We start from the raw sequence: 26,461 nt of genomic DNA, 5'->3' as shown, positions 1-26,461 counted from the left end.
CAATTTCATATTTCTCGTCTCTGACATGTAGGGTGTAAAGAAAAGAAAAAGAGAAATAAAGTCACCAAAACAGTTACTATCCATGGAATCTATCTGCTATGAAGATGGAAAAAGAAAAAACCAGCTTGTTATTAAGATAAAGATTACGAGACGCAAACAATTTATTTCTATGGTTACTATTCTTATTGATGATTAGGTTAAAAAGCACGACGAGTAGCTCTACTAGAAACAGATGAAAGCCATTAAGTTCCTATCTACATACAAGTAGAACGTACCCCTGGAAACTAACACATTGATGCTACATAGATGCGTGAGAGTTGAAACTGGCTGATTAGCATCGAGAAGCACTTGAAGAAGAGACCTGGGTTTGTTGGTTGGGAGCAGAAGCAGCAAGCTCAAGTGATATAATGAAAGATGACTTCCCTGCTTCTCTCAGAAACCGCACATCACCATCCATGAGTTTCAACAACTTCCGGCTCACCAACAGGCTAATCCCCTCATCTGAAATCATAGGTGGTTGTTGTTGTGGGGTTTCTGTCTCATGACCAGGAGTGTAGTTTTCAAACATCTGACTCAGCAATTCTTCAGGCACTCCACCTCCAGAATGTGTGATTCTTCCAAATGGTAAAAATTAAAGTTTGAGAACTTCAATGAGTAATTGCCGGATATATGCAACAAAGAATTTAGTGCATCCCCTTCATACGCACCATTTTAGTTAATAGCTAAATTTTAACCCACATATTCATTAGGTCTTCAACACAATTAGGGTGCTGACTTTATGCAATATTAGAGTGAGTGACTTATTTCAGCAACTAGGAAGTTGGTTAATAGAAAAGAAGAGTAATGCAAGTATGAACAAAAATAACAGAAAGATGTGCGACAGTTTAAATACCTGAGCTCCAGATGAGCAAGATGAACCCTTTCTCCCAGTCTATCTTTTGTCAAACTGACAGCAATCCCAAGCTGACCACCATTTGGAGTGCAGTTCACAGAAATCAATAGAAAATCAGCCAGGATCTGTTGAAGCCTCACACTGTCTCCATAAAGTCTTTCAGCCATGATCTCCTCAGAAGTACTATGAGTAAGGCGGATACCCTTTCCACTGCTCTTAATCATAACTTGACTGATGGCAGTAAGCAACACTTCTTGCAGGGTGAAGTCGACCATTTCCAAATCCAGATAACTGTTAATAACAGTGAAACAAAACTAGTATCAGTCAAGAGAAAGCAACTTTATAGTCACCTGTTCTCCAGATGGGAAATCTGCTCAATCCGAGCAATAGAGCATCATTAACAAACCTTCCTCGCTTGATTTAAATTTTAAAATTCTAAATTAATATTGAGTTACAGGTCGACCATATCCTAACAACGTAACGTGCCAGGGATGAAGGAAATGTAACAGAATAATGTCAATCATCCAATAAAATACAAGACTTATGTTTGAGTCTCACTTACCCGTCCATGATGCTCTCAAGATCAGTGTCTTCAAGAACTTTATTCAGTTGGCGCTGACAATGCATACTGGTAATCAAGAGTTGCTTCTGTTCATCATCCAATTCAGTTCCCTCCATCATTTTCCTGGAAAAGATAATTCCAGAGAGAGGATTTCTTATCTGTCTCTTTATATATGTCAATTCCTTCACTCTTTTAGTTGCAGTTTGTTCGGATATACGTTGCACATGAAGTGCCTGTTGCAATTCTTGACTAGCAAGCTGCAGGAAGCAAAAGAGTCCAGTTACAGTACCCTCTGCGTCCATTTTCTTGGTAACGGACAGCAAGCAATCCACATACTTTCCACTTCGCGCTAAAAACCCAAACTGGACTCTCTCGGCTTCTTCACCCATCATTGCATTATTGAGTATGACCCCGAAGTTCACAAAAGCCTTTTGGTTTTTGAGACGACAGCATCCCATATGGTTACCAAAAACCTCACCTAGTAGCATCTTATCAATCACTTCATCCCGTCTCCACCCAGTCAACTTGGTCATTGCTGGATTCCACTCAGAGCACCAGCCAAATTCGTCTGTGCCAAAAATAGGAGGTATTAGTGCACTTGGATTCTGCACAATTGTTTTATAATCTCCTTCAATCCGAGTAAACTTGTCCATGGCCGTCTTTTGAGTGGTCATATCTTGTGCCACGAAACAAACCCCAACGACATTCTCCCGAATATCTTTGCTCGCGCAAGCGTTCACAACTAAGCTGACGGGCCCGCTATCTTTCCGAGAACCGTGAGTTTTCATCTCAAAATGAACATTTTGCTCTTCTTTACCTGATCAACGAAGACAGTGCAAGAGAGTTAGTCATATCAATAACACCACTGAAAAACAAGCGCCAGGAGAAAAAAAATTAAGTAGAGAATCATATGCAGATGACAATGAAATAACAATATACGACATACCCTGCAGAGCCAAGTGCAACATCTTCTTGACCACATTAACCGAAGAATCTTCCACAAGTGTGAGCAAATGCTGCCCAATTACTTGATCAACAGGCAGAGCAGTCAAATCTGCAATTTTTGTATTCCACCCGTTAATGAGTCCATCAACATCAACAGCCAAGATTGGCACCGTGGCAGTCTCAATCAAACGGACCAGCTCGTTTGTCACCGCCTGCAATTCCTCCATCCCTTCAAGCTTAAGATCACTGAGCTTTGAATGGATTAACACACTGGGACTTTCATCCTTGGCACCCATCTCATTGAAAGCATTCCTGAGGATAAGCTGCAAAGAGTGGATCGCATCCATCTCAAAGTCCCTCCAAGGTGAACTTCTCGTCTTGACCACTTCGAGGAATGCCTTGAATGAAGATCTAGGGTGCATTTTTCTCCCATCATCCTTCTCGTTTGGATTGTGCTTAGCGCCACCCCATCGAACTTCTGCAGCTGTGTGAGATCGAAACCAGAAAAGCATATCTTTTGAGGTTAGCCTGACAGCAGCCATCCCGCAAACTGCATCACCAAGTGAGAGAGCCCCAGGATATCCCGCATCGTACAAACTATCTGTACTCAGACCTGTGGAGTCGGCATGATACTCGGATAGCCAAGAGGCAATATCATGTATCTGGAAATCACTTGGTGTCATTCCAAGACGCCAGATTTTATTTTTGTAAAATAGTGCAGCACCATCACATTTTACAAGGTCCATTATGTTAGGATTCTGTGATATAATACCCAAAGGTGCATCTCTCATCAACATATCACACAAGAGTGTCTGTGTACGTAAAATGTTCTTCTCGACCATCTGATTTTCTAATTCAAACTCCTTGCTAACATGGATGGCAAATACTTGCGTTAGAAACTCACAGGCATACCTTAAAGGAAAAGGAACAAATCTTGGAGTTGTGTTATGACACACGACGAGTCCCCAAAGCCTTTTCCGCTTCTGTGATTGTGCAGACTCAGATTGTTCTTCCTCATCACCATCGTTAATTACAACCGCCATAACCAGAGACGCAATTGAATCCATGTTTTCCATGTATTGCAAGTGGCAACTATGTGGAGCTCGAAGTGTGGAACCACACAAGGTGAGATCGAATGGTAATTTATCATCCTGGATGACCTTAATCATCTTGGCCCGACAATCACATATCATACGGATTCTGTTCTTCACAAACAGAAATCGAGCAGCTTGAGGGATGTCTGTGGCTGGATAGTGCAAACCCAAGTAAGGTTCGAGACCAGGTTTCGTAACCTCGGAGACGACCTCACCATGATCATCCTCATGAAACTTATAAGCCATCACTCTGTCATAACCAGTTAGCTCAAACACTTCCTGAACCACTGTATCACACAGCCTTTCCATACTCCCACTGGGCAGAGACTGCAACCTTGCAATTGCTTTAGCGGCGAGCTTGTACGACTGGAGTGCACCAGCAGCAGTCATGGGAACTTCATAAGGCTTCACTGGTTCGAAATCGATAATCAAGCTACCGGTGACTCTATGCAAAATTGCATAGAAGGGCTTTCCAGAAGTCTTACAGTGAACTAAAATTGGATTCAATAAAGAAACCTCCCCGAACCCCAAAGCCTTGTGAAGTGCAGAAGCACTTGGTGTAGTGAAAATGGTTCTAACATCAGTACCAATGCCGAGAACAGGACTATCGCCGACACTTGGGACAGCATGACTAACCATGGTTAACATTTCAGGTGCATTTTCACTGAAAGCAATGACTTTGAATGTTTTTTCATCTAGAGCTAATAAACAACCAAAGGGTTGAATGAATTTTCCTTTCTGGATATGATGGAGGTATGCAGTAGTAACTTTATCAGACCTAGGTTTTCGTTGGTTTTGATCAGGTGTTGATTGATTAGAGGTTACAGTAACTGATCTAGAGTAATCAAAAGAAGTACCTCCTGATTCCTCATACTCAGCATGAAGCTTAGCATCAATTGTGGTCTGAGCTATGACCCGAGCACTATGTTTCGATCTGCTTGAATTGCTTGAAGATGACTGATTTGGCCTAGACGAAGACATCTCCTAATTGTATTTCAAGAACAAGAAACAAAGAAGAAGCACAGAAATTTCTGTCCAAGTGACTGAGGATTATAAAGCTTTAAGGAAATGAAAATCTAAGATACCCCACGATGAGGAACTGTATAAAAAGAAGATTTTTGAGAGAAAGAGAGAAAATTTGATATGATCCCAAAGCTCTTTTTTGATAAAAGAGTACTAGTAATAAGTAAAAGGGACCACTTTTGAATTGTTTAAACACCAAATTCAAAGAGAGAAATTATTACAAAAATATGATTTTCCCCAAATTAAGCTTGTTCTTCTTCTTCTACCACAGTAGAACTAGAAAGATGCATTTTCATATATATATATATTTATGTACACAGAGAGAGTAGATGAGAGTTGAACTAAAAGTGAGAAGCTAACCAAGTAAATGAATCTAGTAGTCCATCACTGCTGCTGGAGGAGGAGAAAGAGGAATTTGGAAGCTTTTGCAAACGACATGTTAAGCAATTAAGAGAGTAGAGATGGGCTGTGTCTGAAACTCAGTTGGAACTCGGACCTTCACCGCCATAATTTTTTGTTTTGCTTGCCCTTTTTATTTTCTCTTTCTAATTTTGTTATTTTCTATCTCTTTTATTTTGCCTTTTAACCAAACTACTGACATTTTGTTTTATTTTTCATTCTATTCCTGGACATAGATATTTTAACTCACGTGGTATTCTGACTTATTAACTGCTTTTACTTAATTAGCAGTAAATGAAATTAATTAGTTTAGGTTAATTTAATAATTAGCTAAAACCAAGTACGGATAGGAACACATGATTGATCTTATATACCTGAATGCATAAACGATGATGATGGTAATATTTTCCTATGTCCAATACCAACTAGGTATGAAATTGAAAAGGTGTTATTTTTCGTGGAGCCCGACAAAAGTCCAGGTCGGAATAGTTTTTCGCCTAACTTTTTCCAACGGAAGTGGGAGATCATTAAAAATGATACTCCCTTCGTATCTATTATATAGCAGGGATATTGAATTTTGCTTGTCCAATTAAATAAGCGGTTTACTATTTCTAAGATGAATATTTCTACACATATACTCATTAATGGTACATAGATAATTGTATTATTAAAAGCATAAAAGGTATGAAAAACATAAAAAAATTATTAATACAATGTATTTTTCTTAATTTAAGGGAATTTTCTCTCTCCGACTACATATATGGTACGAATGGAGTATTATTATGATGGTGAAGACTTTTAGAACCCGATTTAATTGGGGCCTGCACTAAAGGACAAAAAATGTCACCCCACCCTAATTTGGATCATCCCTCATAAAAAAAATTCTAAATGGATGAAATGTCTCTAAATAATTAGTGATAATTTTATTTAATTAAAGTTTAATTCTCTCTTTTTTTTCAGATTTTTTGTCTGCAATTTTTTGAATGATTTTTTTTTTTTGCCCAGATCTGTATGAAAAGTCGTCATGGTATAAAAAAAATTCAGTGACGAACCTAAACAGTCGTTAATGTTTCGACTGTTTCAGTGACGACTCTAAACTGTCGAAGATTCATTAATGACGGAAATGTACACCAGTTTTGAGTCGTTATAAACATAATCAATTCTCCGACGACCCTTTGGAAGAGTCATTATTGTTTTGATTACGTGTATGACGACTATAAACAGTCGTTAATGTTTTAGAAGTATCGTTACAGACAGTCGTTAGTCTCTTAGAAGAGTCGTTATCTTCGTCGTTAGTTGCGGAAATGTACGACAGTTTAGAGTCGTCATGGTATTGGAACATTTTCAGTGACGACTCTAAACTGTCGTTAATGTCTATGAAGGGTCGTTAATTAGGGTCGTTGTTTGAAAAAAAAATATTAACTAAGGGTAAAACAGTATATTCACGATCGCATTAATACGCCCTTAAAATTTTGGTTACAAATAAAATGTCATGGCCCCTATTTAATATTTATGGCCCCCAATTAAATTAGGTTTTAGAACTGGTTTAACTGTCAAAGGAATTAAACACTTCTTTCATTTTTATTTATACCTAAAACTCTGAACCCAACTATCGTCGCGAAGTTTCAACCGATAGCTTTAAATAATACTTCTTATAAAATTATCTCGAAATTGATGGCTAATAGAAAGAAAGGAATGCTCAAAATCTCAGAAAATATAGCAATGTAGCACACAAAATAATACATAAAATGGGAAATACAAAAAGTAAAAAAGGGTTGATGGAATTAAAAATCGGTATGTCAAAGACCTTTGACAGAGTCGAGTGGAGTTTTTAATAGAAACTATGCAAAACCTAGGATTTTCTTAAAATTGATGTAACTTAGTTTTCCAATGCATATCCTGCACTACTCTTTCGATGTTCTTGAGTGGGGCTCCTACTTATTTCTTTAAACCTATAAGAGGGTTAAGACAGGGAGAATCCATTATCGCCCTACCTATTTCTCTTTTGTATCGAATTATTATCCAGAATAATCCTAAATGCCGAAACCAAGGGATCGTAAAAGGAATTAAAATATCTAGACTTGCTCTCTCTGTAAGTCATCGGCTATTTGTAAATGACTGTCTAATCTTTTAAAGTAAATTTTACAACCGTTTGTAATCTAGCGAAAATGTTTAAATACTTTGGAATTGCTTCATGCCAACTAATAAATCTTCGTAAGTCAGGAGTTTACTTTAGTTCCAAAACTGACTCAACTATCATAGTGAAGTAAAACGAATACTAGGGGTAGAGTCTATTCCCTTAAATGACAAATATTTAGGATCTCCTTTATTTGCTAACCAGATCAAAACTCCAAAGTTTTAAAAGTTTTGAGCCCTTAGCAAAGAAAAAAGAGTAATAGATTACAGAACTAAAAAGGAAACAATCTCAACAATTGCTTTGAAATTCATTTATTTATTTATTTGTAAAACCTTAACTAAATTTCAAAGATACTATTAGTGGGGAAAAAAGAAAATGGAGAAAAAATGAAAAATATATATAAAACAGTGTCTATCTAAAAATATGGAACTCGATCTGTAAATCTCTAGAACATCGTGGTTTAGGTTTACAAAACTTTTAACTTATCAATGATAGCTAAGATGAGTTTAAGGTTAAAGGAAAATCCAAGCTCTCTGGGGATAAGTATTTTCCAAATAATGATATATTATATATAAAATTAAATAGGATATAGTTGGGTCTGGAAAGAATTACATAGTGGTGTGCAACATATAAAAACAAACTGCAGCTAGACAACTGAAAATAGTAATCTTATAAATACCTGGGAAGATCAATGGATCCCAGACACCTCAGTGCATATTCTAAAGCTAAAAACTGGTACTGGAAACTTAAGTAAGGTGAGGCACTTGTTCACTGACAAAAAAAAATGGGATACAAACAAACTGCATGTGTGTTTTGGTCAAATGAAAGTAGAAAAGATAGTGCAAATAAGCATTCTCACCCGTGATGAAGAGGATACTTCTAATTAGAACTTAAACACTAAAGATTGATTCATTGTGCATTCCCACTATGAATCAATAGATAATACAAATAGTAACAATATAAATGCTCGGGGAAAGATATGGAATCTCGACATAACACCAACTATCAAACTCTTTATATGGAAATCCGTACACTCAATCCTACCAATAGGAACAAGAATGAGTTTCCATATACCCTCAAATATTTACAAAATGTTGCATATGCAACACTAGTGATGAATTTTTAACTCATATTTTTCTCATATATAACTTAAAAACACGGGTATGAATGCATTTGAATTATAATATGAATCGTGTCAGTGAGAAAATTGTAATACTTCCCATGAACGGTTAAATACTTGGTTCAATGATGAAAACAAAGGGAAGTGCATTTTAGCTTGGGAAGAAATCTGTAATCTTATTAGTTGGCACAATTGGAAAGCAAGATGTGAGACTACATTCCGAAAAATATGGAAAAATAGTGCGAACACAACAAAATAAATAGGAACATTCATTAATAGTCTGATGCATGGTAACAATCTAACATATAATATTATACAAACTCTCTACTATAACCATGTGTGAGATGAAGAGATGGAGATATTAAATATAGAACTAGCAAGAGAATTTACTTTTATGAGCTTAAAAATAAATATAGCTTTGTAAATGAAAAATCCTATCACTATTTCATGTATTGGGCTTACTCTTATTGATTACACGGGTACCACAATCGAATCCAAGGGATCCTATGCATATTGCAATACAAGAGAACAATTAGAGGAAAAGGGTACGAAAGTCGCCTTCCAGTGGACAACTTAATGGATGGGTTATCAGGTTATCTTTCAAAGTGATTTTATACCGACTCTAATGTTCTTGATGAGGAGATATATCAAAGCTATAGAACATAAATCTAAAATTAGTAATGATTTGGAAATTAAAGTAGGTATGCTATTAACTTTAAAGTAAATGCTTTTGTTTAAACTTCTAGATATAATATAAGGAAGGAAGTTGATATCTTATCTTTTTGTAATTGAAAGTATAAAATATTTGGAAAGGGGATGGCCTAGATTCCATTTGAAACAATCTCTACATTGAAAATTGTATCAATTTTGTAACTACGAAGTCAGAGATCATGGATCCACCCAAATTTAGTTAATTAATTTTCCATTCTAACCTTGCTATTTTATCAAGACGCCAAAATTGTTCTAAAATATTTGTGTACATATTATTGTATTTCCTATTTTTATATTTTTTCACATAAAAAAAAAACAACAACAAGTAAAAATAACAATTTGAAGATAAAAATATAATTTATATAAGTTTCTGCATCAAATTGTATCAGATTACTTTGTCGCCATGATCACTCATTTTTCCATCTTGAGTGGAATTCTTTTTCTTCGACATATGTTTAACACTTGACATTGTTTAAACTGAGCCATTAAACAATACCAGGTGGATTTAACCAACTCCAAGAACCAACAATCTCCATTAATGATAACTTTTGGTTTCTTCCTTCAAAAACAAATACTTCGAGAATTCTCATCCTTTACGCTGTGTCAAGAAAAAAAAATATTCCATATGGAGTTGCAAAAATATCATTAGTGAATTTTATTTTATTAAAGATGATAACTTTTAGTTTGTTGATGATGGCTCCAAAATCTTAATCCGGAATGATAAGTGGATTGTTCAGATGGATATGCCACCAATACCCTCTTCTACAACTCTAAAGTTTAATAACTATTCTACATTGTTGAGCTTATTTACAAGGAGACCCATTCCTGAAATAAATATGTTGTTCGGAATCTGATACTTCCACTGCTCAGAAGATTCTGAATATAAGGATTCCTATATGCAGTGAAGATAAAGTTGTGTATACTTTATCAAAAATGGTACATTTTCAGTCAGACCAGTCTATAAAGCTCTCTATAATTTAAAATATTGTTTGAATCTCTACGAGAAAATCTAGTCATAGAATAATCCTTGGAATTAAGTTGTTTCTATGAAGTACGAAAGATATATTCTTCCATTTGGAGAAAGAATGAACAGAAATCCAGGACATGATTCTTTGATTTGAGATAGATGCAATCATGAGCGTGAAACAACTAAACCGCTTTGAGTGTCCTTACCATATATCTATCTGGTTCTCGACTGCAAGATATATAATTAATTCCCAAAACTTGAATAATTTTTATGAGTGGATATAAATTGGTTTGCTCAGTTTAAAGCTAAAACTATGGATCAAATACCTACCATAACTTGGTTCTTATGGAAGGATATAGATGTAACGTGGTTTTTGAAAAGAAAAAAAAAGTTTATCAATTCATCTCAACTTTTTCATGACATAAGAGCTTTCCTAAAAGCTCTAACAGAGTTTCAACTGATACTGGTAATACTACTAAAGTTTGTATAACTCCGAAATGGATTTCACATAACAGGAACTTTATTAAAATAAATTGTGATGCCTCTTTTTGTTATATAACTTTGGTTGGTTAATTTGGACTAATAAGTCACAATTGTGAAGCTGTCCACTTAGGATTAAGATGTTGTAATTTCATGGGAGCAATGGGTTCTGAACGCTTAAAATGTCTTGCAGTGTTAGAAGCTGTCACTTGGTCCAAATCTTTATGTTGAAGAAGATCATCATAGAAACATACTATCAAATCCTAGTTAAGGCAATCCAAAGAAGAGATTCTGATGTTCCTGCGAATTTAGAAGTATAGTTGAAGATATTATCTTTATTTTAAATATTTAGTAGTTGTAAATGTATATTTACAAACAAAATAGCTAATAATTGTGCCCTAGCCAAGTATGCTCAGAAGAAAAGTGTCTCCGCCACTTGGTTAAGTAGTTTTATTTGTGAAGCCATCTGATAGAGGGATATTTATTAAATTCCACTAATATATTTGCATAAAAAAGACGAAGAAGAAATGTTTAAATATAAAATTATAAATTCAAAATGCATAAAGCATGGTTGGAGGATGATGTGTATCCCTGATGTTGATGTGATGAACCTATTGTTGAGGTGAACGGAAAAATATGCTTCCAAGAATAAATGGAGTTGCCATCACCAAAAATACAAATATAGTGTTGTCTAACAATCTGTACTCCTTGAAGTAAAATCCTCGATATCCATGTACCAGTGGTCGGTGGATCATAAAAAGATATATCTTTGTCTCTGAAATATGCTGCTCTTAAAACTTGAACCCATTTAACATCTTGTTCTGTATCTAACCTCCAAGCTAGCTTTGTTAACATAGCTAAACTAAAGATACGGGGATTTTTAAAACCAAGACCTCCAAGCCTTTTCGCAAAACAAAATGAATTCCAAGATTCATACCAAGTACCTTTTGAATTATACTTGTTCCACCAGTACTGCCGCTGAATTTGATTCAAATAACCAATTATTGATTGAGGCACAAGGAAATAATTTATATGAAAATTTGTCATCGAGCTGATAACTGAATCTGAGTTGATCTCCCTGCCTGATTGAGAATTTTGCCTTACTAGCCTTGTAATCTAGATTTATGTCATCTTATCAATCATAGTGGTAAAACATTGCGACTAGCGCCAGTGAATAATTTGATTCCTAAATATTTTTCATCCAGAGTCTTTTGTTGCATTTGAAGCATATTCAAAATATCCTCACAAGCTATTGGAGATAGATTATATCTAAAACATACACTAGACTTTGAGTAGTTAATTATCTGCCCAGAAAGGAAACGGGGTTTTTGAATCAATGCCATTAAATTCCGAACATAAATTATCGAGAATCAATGCATGTTAGCTCACTATGTATGAAAATTTTTGTCTTAAACTATGGCACATGAAGCTCCCATATATACAAACTGATTTTATCCTTTTGAAAAATATGGCATAGTATCTTCCCAGTTGCTATAATGGTGTTCAGGTATTCTCAACAACAGGCTCATTTATGTCCTCTTTGTGGTGAAGCAAATGAAACTACTATTCATATTTTTATCCATTATATAGGTACTTTATAGTATATTCTGCACCATATATATGCAGTAAACAATTTACAAGAGTGGTTTCTTTCTTGGGCTAATGAGCAAAACCCAAATTCATACAACAAGGCTCCCCTGGAAAATTTTGTGATGGTCAAAATGTGGCATATCTAGAAATCTCGATGCACATTGTTTTTTTCAACATATTAGACCTAATCCGACTACTACTATGCACTGCATTTTAAAATTTTGTACCACATATCATATAGACATCGTATTAGGTCATTTGGATCATAATTCTCGTTACAGGATCCCTGTTCAACATATGCATTGGTCTTCTCCTCTTGTTGGTTTGATCTCCATCAATGTTGATGCATATATGTGTCATAAAAATAACTCTGATGTGCGGGTATTGTGATTCGTAATGATGCAAGAGAGTTCTTAGCTTCCAAAGCTATCTTCTACTATAGCGAGAGATATTGACCAAGCTGAGGCTTTAACAATATTGGAGAGTTTGCAATGTTTGCAACAACTGCAGTTTAATAAAATCATTGTACAAACTGATAATAAAGGTGTGGCTGTAGCTGTTTCTCACTTCTTTTCTAGTTGCAGGAGAGAAGATCTGAATCTCATATCCCATATTAGAGATTTGTCATTTTCTTTTCCTTCTTGTGTGGTTTCCTATATAAATAGAGTATGTAATAAACCCGACAGATTCGCTAGGTTTGCTAGAACTAATATGTATACTAGATTGTGGTGTGTAACGCCTCCTAATATGATTAGGAGGAAGCTTCTGTATAGAAGAAGCTAGCTTTGTATGTTTATCTTATACTCGACCGTCCTCTATTCCATTTTGGTATGTTTCAAAATTATGTCCAGCTTCTGTTTATAGTCATATTTTTCTGATGAACTCTCTAATATACCCTTAAATTTTTTATATTCATAATTTTTTTTTAATGGGACCCAATCTGAAATATTAATGAAATCTGTATAATGAAGGAAACAAATATATCATTCTTTCCTTTTCGAAGACAATGTATATGGTTAAAAATTAAATTCCTTATAAAGGGTATATACTCCATAAAATATACAATGTTTTTATCTCTATAATCTTTTCATTTTTTTTCCAAATACCATTTTTATCTCTATAATCTTTTCATCTCTGTTTTTTCCAAACACCATGGACTACGAAAAGCTAGCTTACCTATTTTGCCGCACAACGTTCACAATATTTTCTCTTTTACTTTGGTGATATTGTTTTCATAAATCGGATATGTTTAATTTTCTTTTTTTAGTTCCTATTTACAATCCCATATCAATTTTTGATAGTTTTTATTACTAACATTTTTATTGAAATAAATTAGGCAAGTACTTGAGGGTAGGCATGTAAACTACTACGGTCTTCTTAATATCTTGACAAAGTCAAAGCAGTCTATCATTTTGAAACTGAGGGAGTATGTAAAGAGGGAGGATCCCCTCAAACTCCTATTTTCACACTATCTCACATGTTGTTGGACGGCAATTTTTTTCTAAAAACCAAACAATAGTGTATTTGAAGCTAACATTTTTGGGATATGTTCATCTTACAAACCTTTACATACCCATAAAAAATGAGCACATTTCGAAATGTATAACTCCACCAACGAATTTTCAACAGTTAAAATTAAGATTGATACATGGTGACGTTTGATACTTCAGAATGTGCTCATTTTTCGTGGGTATTTAGAGTATTGTAAGACGAGCATATTCCCGAAATTTTCGTGAGATAGTGTGAATTTAAGAGTGCGACCGATCCTCACTCATATATAAAAGTTAAGTTTGGAAAAAAAATAAAAATAAAAAATTCTCAAGAAGGATACTCATGAATTGCAGCGAACATATATGCTTTTCTTTTCACTTTGTATTTAACAGCAAGAACAGATCACTTTATCATTTAGATGGTTTTTGATCACTCTAAAATCTCATTTATACAAGACATAAATAGTCATGGAGTATGTTCAATCAAAAAGAATAAAATCTAGTAATATCATACAGGGTCATGCAGCGAACATAATTTATCTGGATGTGACGCTTTAACCCGGAAACATATTTACCCTAGGGAGGGAGAACACTACAGTGACCATCTTGGTCCGTGTTATTTAAGATGCTTCTTTCACTGTGAATCAGTATAAGCGTATAGTTGGATCCGCATCTTTATCTTGAAGTGAAGTTTTATGGAGCTGAAAATAGGAGCATTCGCAGTTATACCAGGACTTATGGCTGATACTAGTTTTAATTTATTTTATATGAATTTTGATGCCTTTCCGAGAAAAGAAAAAAAAAACAGAAAACTACCACACGGTTAAAGTGATTAATATAGGGAAATAGCATGGTGGTGGGCCGTTGTTGATTCGAGGTGGTGGCCAGCCAGAACAAAGCACACTGCACACCCCATCTGAATGGCATATGGATTTCACGTGAAGGACATCACCCTTTTTCATCTACCCATGAACATCTGTATCTTTTTCTGTCGGACACAAAACAACAACGAAATTTATCCCCCTAATAATTCACTCTTTTTAATATTATTTTATATTTTGCTGTGAGAGTATTCGGATCAGATGATGATGATTCCTGCCGCAGCCACCATGGCCCCCATCTCCCCCATGACATGGTCGGTCACCTGTATTCTAATTCTATTTCGGGGTCATGGTTTCATAATTTCTGCCTTCACCAGGTACACGAAGTCCTAAATCTTTTTGTCTACTTGCCATATAAAGAAATGTCCACTTGATATAGTTTATCACGGGAAAGATTATAGAAATATCTTGGACAGACAATTTCAAATCTAGAAAAGATCGTTCCATGTCATAAGTCCGCAGGAATTCAACTCACAGAACTCGGTATGAAAATTCGAGGTGGTCCAGTCTACTCCAGATTACTGTAATCGCAATATTATTATTGTTCAGGTGACTGATAACCAACTCGAAAGGTTGTGCAAACCGAGCCTCTTTCTGTATTTCCTCATTTTCTTGCCCTTTATTCAACATTTCTCGTGTTCCATTTCATTTGTTGCACGCACGGCCATTAGCTTCGAGAACAGTATTTGACAAAACGCATATCCACATGATGCACATGTATATGAAGGGAGAAAGTATGGTTATGGTATGGCCGTACGGGGGGAAGCAACATTTGCCCAATCTAGCAAAGGCCTAGCCATCTTTCACATGGACTTTTCAGGATTCCCATGAAGAAAACTTTCCCCACCAAACAATGTGGTTATGTCTATCTATAGCCAATATCGTTTCAAATTATTGAGAATACCAAACTGTTCCCATTTTTTATCCTAATTTTGAGTTGGGAACCCCAACATTTTGTGGTCCACAAAATCAATTTTACGCTTAGAAATAACAGTAAGTATTACTATAGATCCACCCGGAATGAAATCATGTGAATCACACCGACAGGTACGTTGGTGGCGGGTAAAAAGCACTTCCTACTTTTTTTTTTCCTGATGAGCTTGGGGGCTTTCTCGATCGGTGGGTTTTCCAGCCGAAAAATCCCAGTGTGTCTAGTATTTCCCGAGAAATTAAGGACGAGAAATTAAGGACGATCGCTTCAAGGTTCAGCGACCATTGAAGTGCTGAGGAACCGGATACAGAACAAACTGGCAAAGAGGAAAATAATGAATAATAAGAAAATTTTAAATTTGTCTTAGAATTATGATGTAAAAAATAGCCAAAAAACACTCGGTCTGGTTGTATCTTTCCGATCTAGCTTGTACATGTAGTAGCGCTACAATTCATTATCAGCCATCTGGCTTGGACTGGTTAGCTTAAACGGGAGCTCTATAAAAGTCTAGACTGCTATCCGCCCAAACAACTCGGCTGGCAGACATAATAATGTCAATTAATTATCGAATATGTCTAACCCCTTAAACATAACCACCATGAAAATCTATTTGGGAAAACATCGTACAAATATGGGCTAAAATGACGTAAGAGTTTTACTAAATCTCTCATCTCTCATTATTGGCAATCTTTCTTCTCAGATCTGGTCTTACTTGTTTTTAGGCAGATCTTCAATTTAGATAGGTTTATTTACGTTTACTCCTAACTATTTGGTAAGTTTTGTACATCCTTATGGTACTTATATCTCCTCTATTACATAGGTCTTTCTCGTCTTTAATGGCTGCTCTTTGTTACTATAGAGTTTAAGATCACTTGAGGTGTATTCCAACAACGGGGTTTTCATCATTTCTTTTCTCCAGCGACATAATCATCACCGAAATCTTCAATCTTGGATTATCCGGCGATGGAATCTTCATCACAAGTTTTAAGAGATATGGGAAAATCACTCCAACTTTAAGAGCATTTCTTTATGAAGAAGAAAAACAAACAAAATGGTTGAATTTATTTTCGAGAAACACCATTATTCCACTTATTTGATCAGTTCTTATGCATGCTTACATCCGTCATGTTCCGCTAATTCTTCTAAATCTCTTGTCGGATTTCTCGGTGTTGTACTTGTATGGCATGTTCTTGTTTCTTTTTATTTTCTAATTTTGTCATTTCAAATCCAATGAAACTTTGAGTTTCCATTAATGAAAAGCTTCGTTTGTTAAAAAAAAAAAGACTAAAATGAAAAAGTGGTAATGTCTCTTTTCTTGAGATGGGCGTAATACTTTTCTTTTCATTTCTTTATTTGATCCATTTTCTGTAATGTAATTCCTTTTTGGGCAAGGTGATAAAATTTCTATGCGATGATTCGTTTTTATGCAAGACTTTAGAGTATTTATTCATTTCTAAATATGGAGCTTCGGTAAAAAAACAAATACCATCAAAAAAATAAAAAAAACGTAGTTTGTTTGGTATGCCTGGCCTGCTTTATGGAATGAGCTTTGGTTAGGCATTGTACCTCAAAACAAGTGTTTTTACCTGACCTGCCTGGCCTGGCCTGACATGCATTAGGGTAGTAGAATGTGAGGCCCGCCTTTCCTTGTCTGGATTAGAAAAAATGCAAAATAAAATTCTACTACATCTATTTTATTTTGATCAAATTTACAACCTTATTTGGAACCATTCGACAAAATGGAGGTAACCGGCATGATCCGCTATTATTTGGTTTCAAGGCACAAATAAAATATTTGTACCGTAAACCAGAAGACAAGCTTTATAGCACAATTAATGTAGATTTCGGCTCATGGAATTTTTTTGGTTTGCAGAGCAAAAGATAAGTAACGTCGGTACAATTTTGAATTAGTAGAAGAAATTCACATGCCAAATCCTAGCTCGCAAAAACATTTTTGTTAGAGCACTGCTCGGTCGAACTCGCAACCGTTGCTATCTCAAGCTTGTTTGTCAAGTTTAGTTGCTATCTCAAGTTTAGTCTTGATTTCTAGTCTATTAATAGCTAAGTCTCGGACTAGGATAAAAAGTACAGTTGAGCTCTAGACTCCATGATGTTCATCATGAAAATACGAAGAACTACTCAAGGAACTGGTGGAACTTCATCGACAAAAAGGTATGTGGAGACTTGAACTTATCTATCACTCAAAAGTCTACTCCAAGGTTCTGCGTAGATAGCTAGGGTATGGAGTATTGGTTTTGTGGGTACAACTCTGGTAAACCCTCCCGAGATTAACTCGGTCACTAGGGACACCTAGTGAGTTAGGATTTTATTTTCCATATTAGTTTTGCTCGAGGACTAGCAAATAATAAGTTTGGGGGTGTTGATAGACACATTTATGTGTCTAATATGTCTCAATTGTATGTATTGTTAGTGCTCGATTTTGTATTTATTGTGTTATTTTATGTCTTTGTAGGAAATTTTAGAGAAATAAGCCCTTGCGGCGAAATGGGCTTAAAAAGTGGTGTTTTACACCCCAGGATAAAGTGTTAAAGGCACCCCAGAAATACGCTAAAAGCACCCGGGGGAGTTGTTAAAAACACCCAGAAAAATTACTATTTCCGCCCCAATTGCTAAAGGGACCCCAGGAATGGATAAAGGGGAGGTCCCTTTCTTCCAAAATTTGAAATCAGAAAAAGGCGGGAAAAATGATGCATGCAACTGGCAGAAGTTTGATCGGACATTTGGACGTGATTTTGTGCGATTCAATCGCTGAAACTTTGTGGAAAGATGTGATATATCATAATAAAGATGGTATGGGTGTTTGGTTCGACCATAATTGACTTGAATTGGCTAGGAAATCCACGAGCTGGAAAAAGGGGAATACGTGCAGGGAAGAGTTGTTCACGGGATTCAGCGTGTTTGTACGTGTTTGGATGGAGTTGGGATGCTGTAGAAACTTGTTTGGAGTGTGTTCCACATCAACAGAAGCGCGGAAGAGGAATTAAAGGAAAGAAAATCCCGTATTTCTTTGAAAAAGGAAAGAAAATATCCCGAGTAAAAGAAGATTATTTGGGATTAATGGAGGAGATTCAACGCGTGTTTTTGGTTTAAATAGGTTCCCTGGGAGTCCTAGAGGGGATGTCGAGAGTTGGAGGTCGAGAGGATATCTCAGGAGCAAGAAATCACGAGTTGATCAAACTCTGTTTCTGCTGCTTCTGATGATGAAGAACACCAAGAACACGAAGAACAGACTGGCGTAGACAGTCGTTAATCAACAATGTCTAAGACGCACACTGAAGGGTCGCAGTGCAGTCTCAACATCAACAGCACCTGTCTCTTATCGTTCTTTTTGTGGCACCTTCTGTGGGTCGTACATTCACTGTTTTACTCATTTTTATCATTTTAATCAACTTTTGAGCAACAAACATGTATTTTGAGCAAGTGATTAATATGAGAAGCTAAATCCCAACACTGGGACGACGGATGGAGCCCTATTTCACGCATGTGGTAATTTTAATAATTCTTTTTATGACTTTTGCACTTGTTTTTAATTGATTTATGGTTCGAATTAATTAGTTATCATTTTATTTGATGGGTCATGCTTGCTTAAATGTTTGATGTTCCATGCTTACGATTTATAACTAATATTTTGAGAATCTATATTGGCAAAGAATAAGAGTCCATATTTTTAATATTTGAGCTATAATTGCATGGAATTATTATTTGAATCACATGAATGGAATTTGGTGAAATTCTTAGTCCCAATACCTCTCACCATTGTTAATATTTTTTTTTTGTATATAATTTTATTAAACCTTTAAATTTAATCTTCACAAATCTTTGAGTTCGAATCCTATTTACTACAACAACCCCATCAAAAATCTTAATCAGTATCCTGCTAGGATCAGAGATGTAAGGAGCGCAATTGTACCTTGGATCGGTGTGAGATTGATTGGGGTTCAACTACAGTCCAGACTGAGGCTAGTTTGTAGTAGGCTAGTGTCTGTAGCGGCTTAATACAGTGTGTGTTCTATCTGGATTGGGTCCCGGAATTTTTCTGCATTTGCGGTTTCCTCGTTAACAAAACTTCTGGTGTCTGGGTTATTTCTTTTCCGCATTATATTTTGTTATATAATTGAAATATCACAGGTTGTGCGTAGAATCGATCAATTGGTAAATCCGACCTTTGCTTGTTGATTGAAATTGATTGATACTTGAACACTGGTGTTTGGTACCGTTTAAGTTAATTTCTCCTGTGTTCAATTAGACTCGCAGATTTCTATTTGCTTGAGTAAGTATTGAATCGAGAAATTGAGATATAACTCCTTGATATACCTTTTATTAAGATTGAGTTTGACTGTCTAGTTGATTCTCTTAAAAGTATATTGGAGTTTGTCCATACAGATTGCTAAGCGAAATATTGGGTGTGGTTATTAGACTCCCGCTGTTTCAATTTTTATTTATATTACAAATTTCATCACGGATACATTTCAGATTACACTACAATTACGAAGAAATAAATCTACATACCAAAACTATAAAGAAAGACGATGTTTAACGTGGTTCGCCCATCTTGACCTACGTCCACAGACGAAACCCCTTATGGTGTAATGTTCTTGATCATCAGTATAAGATAATTCTGGGATATTTTTCCAACTACATAGAGAACTCATATTTATAAAGTTAAAGTAAACTAAACTAGGAAGGTAGTTATCTTAGGTATATTCCTTAACATGTGCTTCACTTCAAGTGCCTTGACTGCACGGTCAATTAACTTCGTCTTCACTTCACGATATAGTTGCCCCGTTCCTTCTATGCACCTCCGCTACTTGTCTGCGTATGTCTTTACTATACGGTTGCCTCGGTCCTTCTTTATTACATAATGACCTCGGCTACCTTGTATATACATAATAAACACTCTAATAGTAATGTTATGGTCATAAGGCATATTATAATCAAAATAACATATTTTGTGTCGAGACAAAATAGATTTTGGGACTTCGGATACATTTGGGATCAATAAGAAAGTTTCAAACCGCACTGTGCTTTTTTGGGTCACAAGGAAGCTTTCAGGTTATAGTAATAACAAAACAAATAAAGCAGTTTCATTTTGTCCTTTTTTACACTCTAGTTAAATTGGTTTTGTTAACATGTGTTAGTATTCTATTAGTACTTGTTTTTTTTTTTTTGATATTTATAACTTGTAATAACTCTATCTCTTTATTAAATCAATTAAACCCTATTTTCTCTCTTTAATTTGATTATCATTATGACTTCAAAGTAGAAAAATTCAAATTCTCTGATTCTCACTCTTCAATTAATTTTATTTTTCTAAATCTCTCAATCAAACTTCTATTCATCAATTTGTCTTTGACACATTTTGTTTTAACATTTCTTTTTAGATCTGGATTTTTTTCCTTTTTTTTCTCGATTCTCTTTATCAAATGGAAAACCTTACTTCGTTTTTAATTACCAAAACTCTTATCAATCAACTCATTCATGTTGTTTCTCACAAATTGAAAAACAACAACTCTTTGACATGGAAATCCTTGATGATTCGCATATTCAAAATCATTAATTATTTGGATGGGTCTTATCCATGTCTTGTTCAGTTCACAAGTCGAGAAAATGAGAATAACGGTCGTGAAAATCCGCTTCATACTGATTGGTTGGATGAAGATTCAACTAATATCATGTGGATTGAAACTACTGTTTTTGATATAATAATCTTATATTTTTCTAGATCTACTGCCTCTCATCAACTCTTGAAGAGTATTGAAGAACGTTTTGATCGTGTTTGTTCTACTCATGTTATCAACAAAGAGCTAAATTGATGACTTTAAAGAAAGGTAGATCTTCTGTTTCTACTTATATGTTGAAATTAAACAAATCATTGATCAATTAGCTACATCTGGATATAGAATTTCTGTTGATAAGGTTGTTATTGTTACTTTAGCTGGTCTAAATCCAAATTATTAGAGCATTGCTTGGTTGAACCCGCGCGGTGTTGGTATGTCAAGTCAATTGTCAAATTTAGATGCCAAAACACATTCTTGATTTAGTTTACTAAATCCAGTTTAGGATTAAATTAGGTTTAAGTAGTAAAGTATATATGGAATCAAAACTATAATCATTGAATAATGAAGGTTGAAGACTACATGAAGACATCTCGGAGAGATTCATGAAAGGTAGTGAAGACATCTCGGAGAACTTCATGAAAGGTAGTGAAAAACACTTGATTATCTTATTTACTCTATCTCTCTATATGTCAAAATAAAGTAGTCACTCTATGGAACACTTCCTATAACAGTAAATATACATTTACATATACACTCAAGGATATTTGAGTCTTAGACTTTAGTGAGAATGACTTTTGTCCCTGGAAAGGTCCTCTTGTTGCGGTGAATGAACATGCAAATTCAAACGAGCCAAGAATCACTCAATTCCGAATTATTACAAAGGACTGACGAGTAATTTATTAAAGCAACACTTATATGTGTGGCTAAGTTTTATTTCGTGTATAATTTTTGGAAAAAGTTCACGAATTAAAAACGGGAATAAGTGACTAAAGGACTATTTTAGTCAAGTAATTGGTATTTCCTTTCCTAGACAAGGTAGCCTTGTTTCCAAACAAACTAGCCTTGATCACTCACTATAAATAGAGGTTTCATATAACCATACAAATTATCCGTTGGAAAAGTGTGTATGTGTTTCATAAGGTTGTCTTCCACATCTTTTTTCTTCACGAACAAGAGTGAGATTCCAAAAGACTTTACTTCGGGATTGTAAAGCACAAGGAAGTTATCTTCTTTGATAGTTACAGAACTTTCTTCTAGGAGTTTTTCATAAACCTTAGATTTGATAGATCAAGATATCTCACGATTATTTTAATGTGATCTCGTGTAGGAGAATCGATTAGGTTACAGAACGTGTAAACCCTAATTGTTAAAAGGTATCTTCTAAAGAGAATTAACGTTATGGTAGAAAATTTTCAAGAAAATATTCTAAATAGAATTGGCATTCTGATAGAAGATTTACAAGAGAAATTCCTAAGGGGAACCAGTGTTGTCCTAGAATTTCTACTTGTGAATGAATACAATTGAAGCATGTATTAGTCCGAAATTAGGTAGTAGGTAATTGGTGTAAAAGCTTAAATCAGTGTGTGTTCAATCCGGACTAGGTCCCGGGGTTTTTATACAAGATTGTAGTTTTCCTCGTTAACAAAAATCTCCAGTGTTTGTACTATTTCTTTTTCACATTATATTGTTTAATCTCTGTAATTGAAATATCACAGGTTGTACATATTTAAACCTTGATAGTATTAACTCAGCTGTAAAGTACCTACAAGACATGTTCTTGTTGAATTCGTATAGATTACAAGACTTGTTCTTGTTGGAATTCGGTTTGTGAACAATTCGGGTATATATTATATTTATCTTATTGAAACAATCATAAATATAGTTTCGTAACCGAACGTGTAGACTATACAAAGATTGTTCATATAGTTTCCCGAACGAATTTTTTTTGGTATAGTATTTACCCTCTCATTTTCACGAATTATGCATCTTTTTCTATCTCAATTAGAATTCAAAATGCACCAGTAAACAACACTTAATTACAAAATCTCATGCTTAGTGAAGAAATTATCTCAATGCTGAATCTACAATTCCTCTCACGTTGAATCTATAATTAATTTTTTTCTTTACTAATTTTAATGGTCGTGGATTTACTAGAGGTTTTTATAGAGGATTTAATCCTAATTTCCCAAGAGGAGGTCGAAGTAATGCTCAATTTGCATGTAAACAAAAAAACGGTAAGGTTCTGGTCGTTTGTCTTCTGGTATTCTACCTAGTTTTTTTGCAGGATTTTACTCATATCTTAGTTCAGTGCCAAGACCATCAAGTTTACCATCTGGTGATAATCCCTTATGTCAAATTTGTCTTAAGTATCATCATGCCGCCGATGAGTGCTAGAATAAAATGAACTTGTTTATAAGGGAAGAGAATCACCGAGTAATTTTTAGGCAACACTTGTTACTACTAATGTTTAGGTTAGAATCCATAGTAAATGGATTCCCGAGCAACATATAATTCACTTAAGATGTTAGCAATATTAATTCTACTTCAGGATTTTCTGGTCCTGCTCCTGTTAGAATTGTCAGTCATCCTACAAGGCCAAGAGCAAAAGATGGGATCTTCAAACCCAAAATCTTATTTTCTATTAAATATGTCATTCCCACTGCTTACTTGGGCATTATTTTTGGTTTTAACCCCAGTTGTTATTCTCATGAAGTTAAGATTCTTGCATGGCATAAGGATATGGTAATGAATACTTTTCTCTAGAACAACTTGGTACTTGGTCTATGGTAACACTAGACTCTTTTCAAAATAATTGTGGGTTGTAGATAGGTCTTCAGATTAAGCATAGAAAGGCATAAAATTATACTTGTTAGCAATGTTTTTCATCAATTAGAAGGTTTTGATTGTCGGTGTCACTGTAATATAGTGGTAAAGTAATTGGGTGATGATACCAGTGATCTGAGTTCGAAATTCGCCAGCACCAAATTATTTACCGATCAAAAATAAAAAAAAAAATTAGTAAGTGTTGACTTTAATGCTACTTTCAGCTCGTGGTTAAATCCACATCCATTAAATTAGTTGTCTCCTTGTTGTAAACTTTGATTTGAAATTTAAACAATTAGACATTAGCGATGAATTTATATACGGTGATTTAAAAGAATATATTTATATGAGTCAGCCACCCGGTTACCAAGACAATGATTATTTTACATATATTTATAAACTTCATAAATCTCTTTATGACTTTAAGCAAGCATCAAATATCTGATAAGAAAAATTGGTAGATTAATTAGTTGCTTTAGACTTCGTTCCTTATTTAACCGACTTTTCTCTGTTTTTCCAAAAGTTGGGTACTCAACTTACCAAAGTCTACATGGATGACATCATTATTATTGACTGTAATCCTTCTCATTGTGATTCTGTAATTGCTCATGAAAAGATGAGGGTACCCAAATATACCTCAATCTAAAACTTTTCCTACCTATAAGTCCTTTCTCCGAAAGTGATTGTCTATGGACTGAGTCGATACAATACAACTAACCGGTTCACACATCGTGTGATCTTCTATGGATACAATATCGAGACAATACAATAAAGAAGTATGTTTACTTAATAAAAAGGTTCGGACTTAACCAAACACAATAGGATTCACTTATCAAGTAAATAGGAATTAACGTTTGTGTGATTAACTTTAATTATAATAAAACAATTATAATGTGGAAAACAAAAGTAAATGACACAGAAAGATTTTGTTAACAAGGAAAACCCCAAATGCAGAAAAACCTCGGGACCTAGTCCAGAATTAAATACTCTCAGGATTAAGCCGCTACACAAAATTACACTAATTTCGTATAGTTGAGACCAAGCAACTAAACCTATAGTTCACCTAGTTTCGTCTGTATTCCCACGCCTCCAACTTATAAATAAGTCACGTACTTGGATCAATTCCTTTGGTTCGTATTCCAAACAGTAAAGGAACAACAAATCTGTTTGGTATCAACTCTCTTCAACCAAGTGATATGAGTCGGACAAAGGCCCTTCTGTTTATCTTAACATAAACTCCTTCGTCGGGTCCTTAGATCTATCTCATATTCAATTACCAAAGTAATCGTTAATATTTTACAATCAACACTCTTAATCGAAAGAATTGTGTTGTTGCCGATCTACTCAACTAATCAATCCAATTCTATCACAAGGATAAAACCGATTATTAATTGGATCATCTTTTTACCGAAATAAGTATTGTGCACACCAATGATTATGAACTCACAAATCAGAAATCTTCAATATCTTTTTCGTCTTTAAATATTCTTAGATCTTCAATAAACACCTGCACATAATCACTTAAATATCTTGTGATCAATCACGCACAGAACGGAGTCTGTTAACAATGGATTATCACAAGATCGTCTTTAGAACTAACAACAGTCTAAAGATCCCTGTCGAAAATCTGAACTAGTTTGAATGAATCTTATATCAGAAAAGAAGATTCCCAAGCATAAACAAACTAGGTGCAATCAAAGTTCAACCACCGTTAGTCAATCAAATCAATGAAAAAAAAAGATAAACCGTAAGTATCTAGTTTCCCACTAACAATACTGACTAGAGCTTCTCAATCCCAAAGAAGACTTTAAACCGAGCGTCCGTAAGAGATTTCGCCCAATTAGGTTATTCTACTCTACGAATAGACGACTTCACCAGTAGCACCACAATAAGAGGTAGTTTGTTGTTATGAAGGATTAGTTTGCTAGAAATGCAAACTTCAGTATTTATAGACTAGGAAGTTTGGACACCAAGGAATTTCCAAAACCGAAAATATTCTCAAAATATTCATTAAAGCACAAATTCGGTTTCCATAATTCCTGGAAATGCTATGTCCAAAAATAATGATCGAAATCTCTCGGAAAATCTCTAATTAGTAAATGCACATCACTGATTATTATTGCTCTACAAAATGAAATTAATAACCTTAATTAAAAGATATTTAACTTATTTATGTTTCGATCCTGGGATTCTCTTCCCTTAGCTATTAAGGAATAACTTTGAACAATTAAATAATAAACATTCACATCACGTGTTCAAAGTATGTCGACATCCTAACTTTGTAAGTTCTCTTTCATACTTACAACCTTGAAACCGATTTTCCACACTTCCAAACAAGTTTAGAATTGGTTCATCTGACTTTCAAGAACTATGCGATTGATCAAATAACATTCAATCACAGATCATGGGTTTAACGGTTCTACCAAAACAAGTTTCGGTTCTACCTCCATGTGAGTACTGTGCATAGTCACACTATATTTCCAAAATTCGGTTGACTAGGTACTAGGATCGGTTCCCCACATATATATGGTATCTAACTTGAATGTGTTGCACATGTCCATAGGATCGGTTCCCCTTTGCCTAAAAACGTGTTGCACATGTCCATACGATCGGTTCCCATTTCTGCTATAAATCTTGCTGCACCTCATACAAGGATCGGTTCCCCTTAATTTATGATATACTACACCTCTTACTAGGATCGGTTCCCCTTTTCCCAGTTTTGGTCAGACATAAAATCACAAACTCGATCATACCATCTCAGGTGATTACTTAAGATCGGTTTCACTAATAAAAGTCATACCAATACATAAGTCAGGCCTTTGTGAATAGTTCTACCA

At 34.9% G+C, this 26,461-nt stretch overlaps 1 protein-coding gene across 1 annotated transcript; it reads right to left on the bottom strand.

Moving 5' to 3' along the window:
• Positions 1 to 56: 56 nt before the first annotated feature.
• Positions 57 to 5,063, bottom strand: LOC113334756 (phytochrome A1-like). Its single transcript, XM_026580958.1, has 4 exons — positions 2,401 to 5,063; positions 1,455 to 2,271; positions 893 to 1,183; positions 57 to 614 (listed from the first exon to the last, which is right to left on the bottom strand). Exons 1-4 carry the CDS (start codon positions 4,472 to 4,474, stop codon positions 332 to 334), a joined length of 3,465 nt encoding a protein of 1,154 aa, XP_026436743.1. The 5' UTR covers positions 4,475 to 5,063; the 3' UTR covers positions 57 to 331.
• Positions 5,064 to 26,461: the final 21,398 nt, after the last annotated feature.

Source organism: Papaver somniferum, unplaced genomic scaffold, assembly GCF_003573695.1.
Source record: "Papaver somniferum cultivar HN1 unplaced genomic scaffold, ASM357369v1 unplaced-scaffold_137, whole genome shotgun sequence".
NCBI lineage: Eukaryota > Viridiplantae > Streptophyta > Magnoliopsida > Ranunculales > Papaveraceae > Papaver > Papaver somniferum.
Note: the sequence above shows the minus strand (reverse complement) of the source record. Positions and strands in the feature narration are given on the sequence as shown.

Coding starts and splice junctions, on each gene's coding strand:
- LOC113334756 (XM_026580958.1), bottom strand. CDS start 4,474: ATGTCTTCGTCTAGGCCAAATCAGTCATCTTCAAGCAATTCAAGCAGA. Junction 2,272..2,400: donor GTTGCACTTGGCTCTGCAGG/GTATGTCGTATA, acceptor TTCGTTGATCAG/GTAAAGAAGAGCAAAATGTT. Junction 615..892: donor CTTGCTCATCTGGAGCTCAG/GTATTTAAACTG, acceptor ACCATTTGGAAG/AATCACACATTCTGGAGGTG.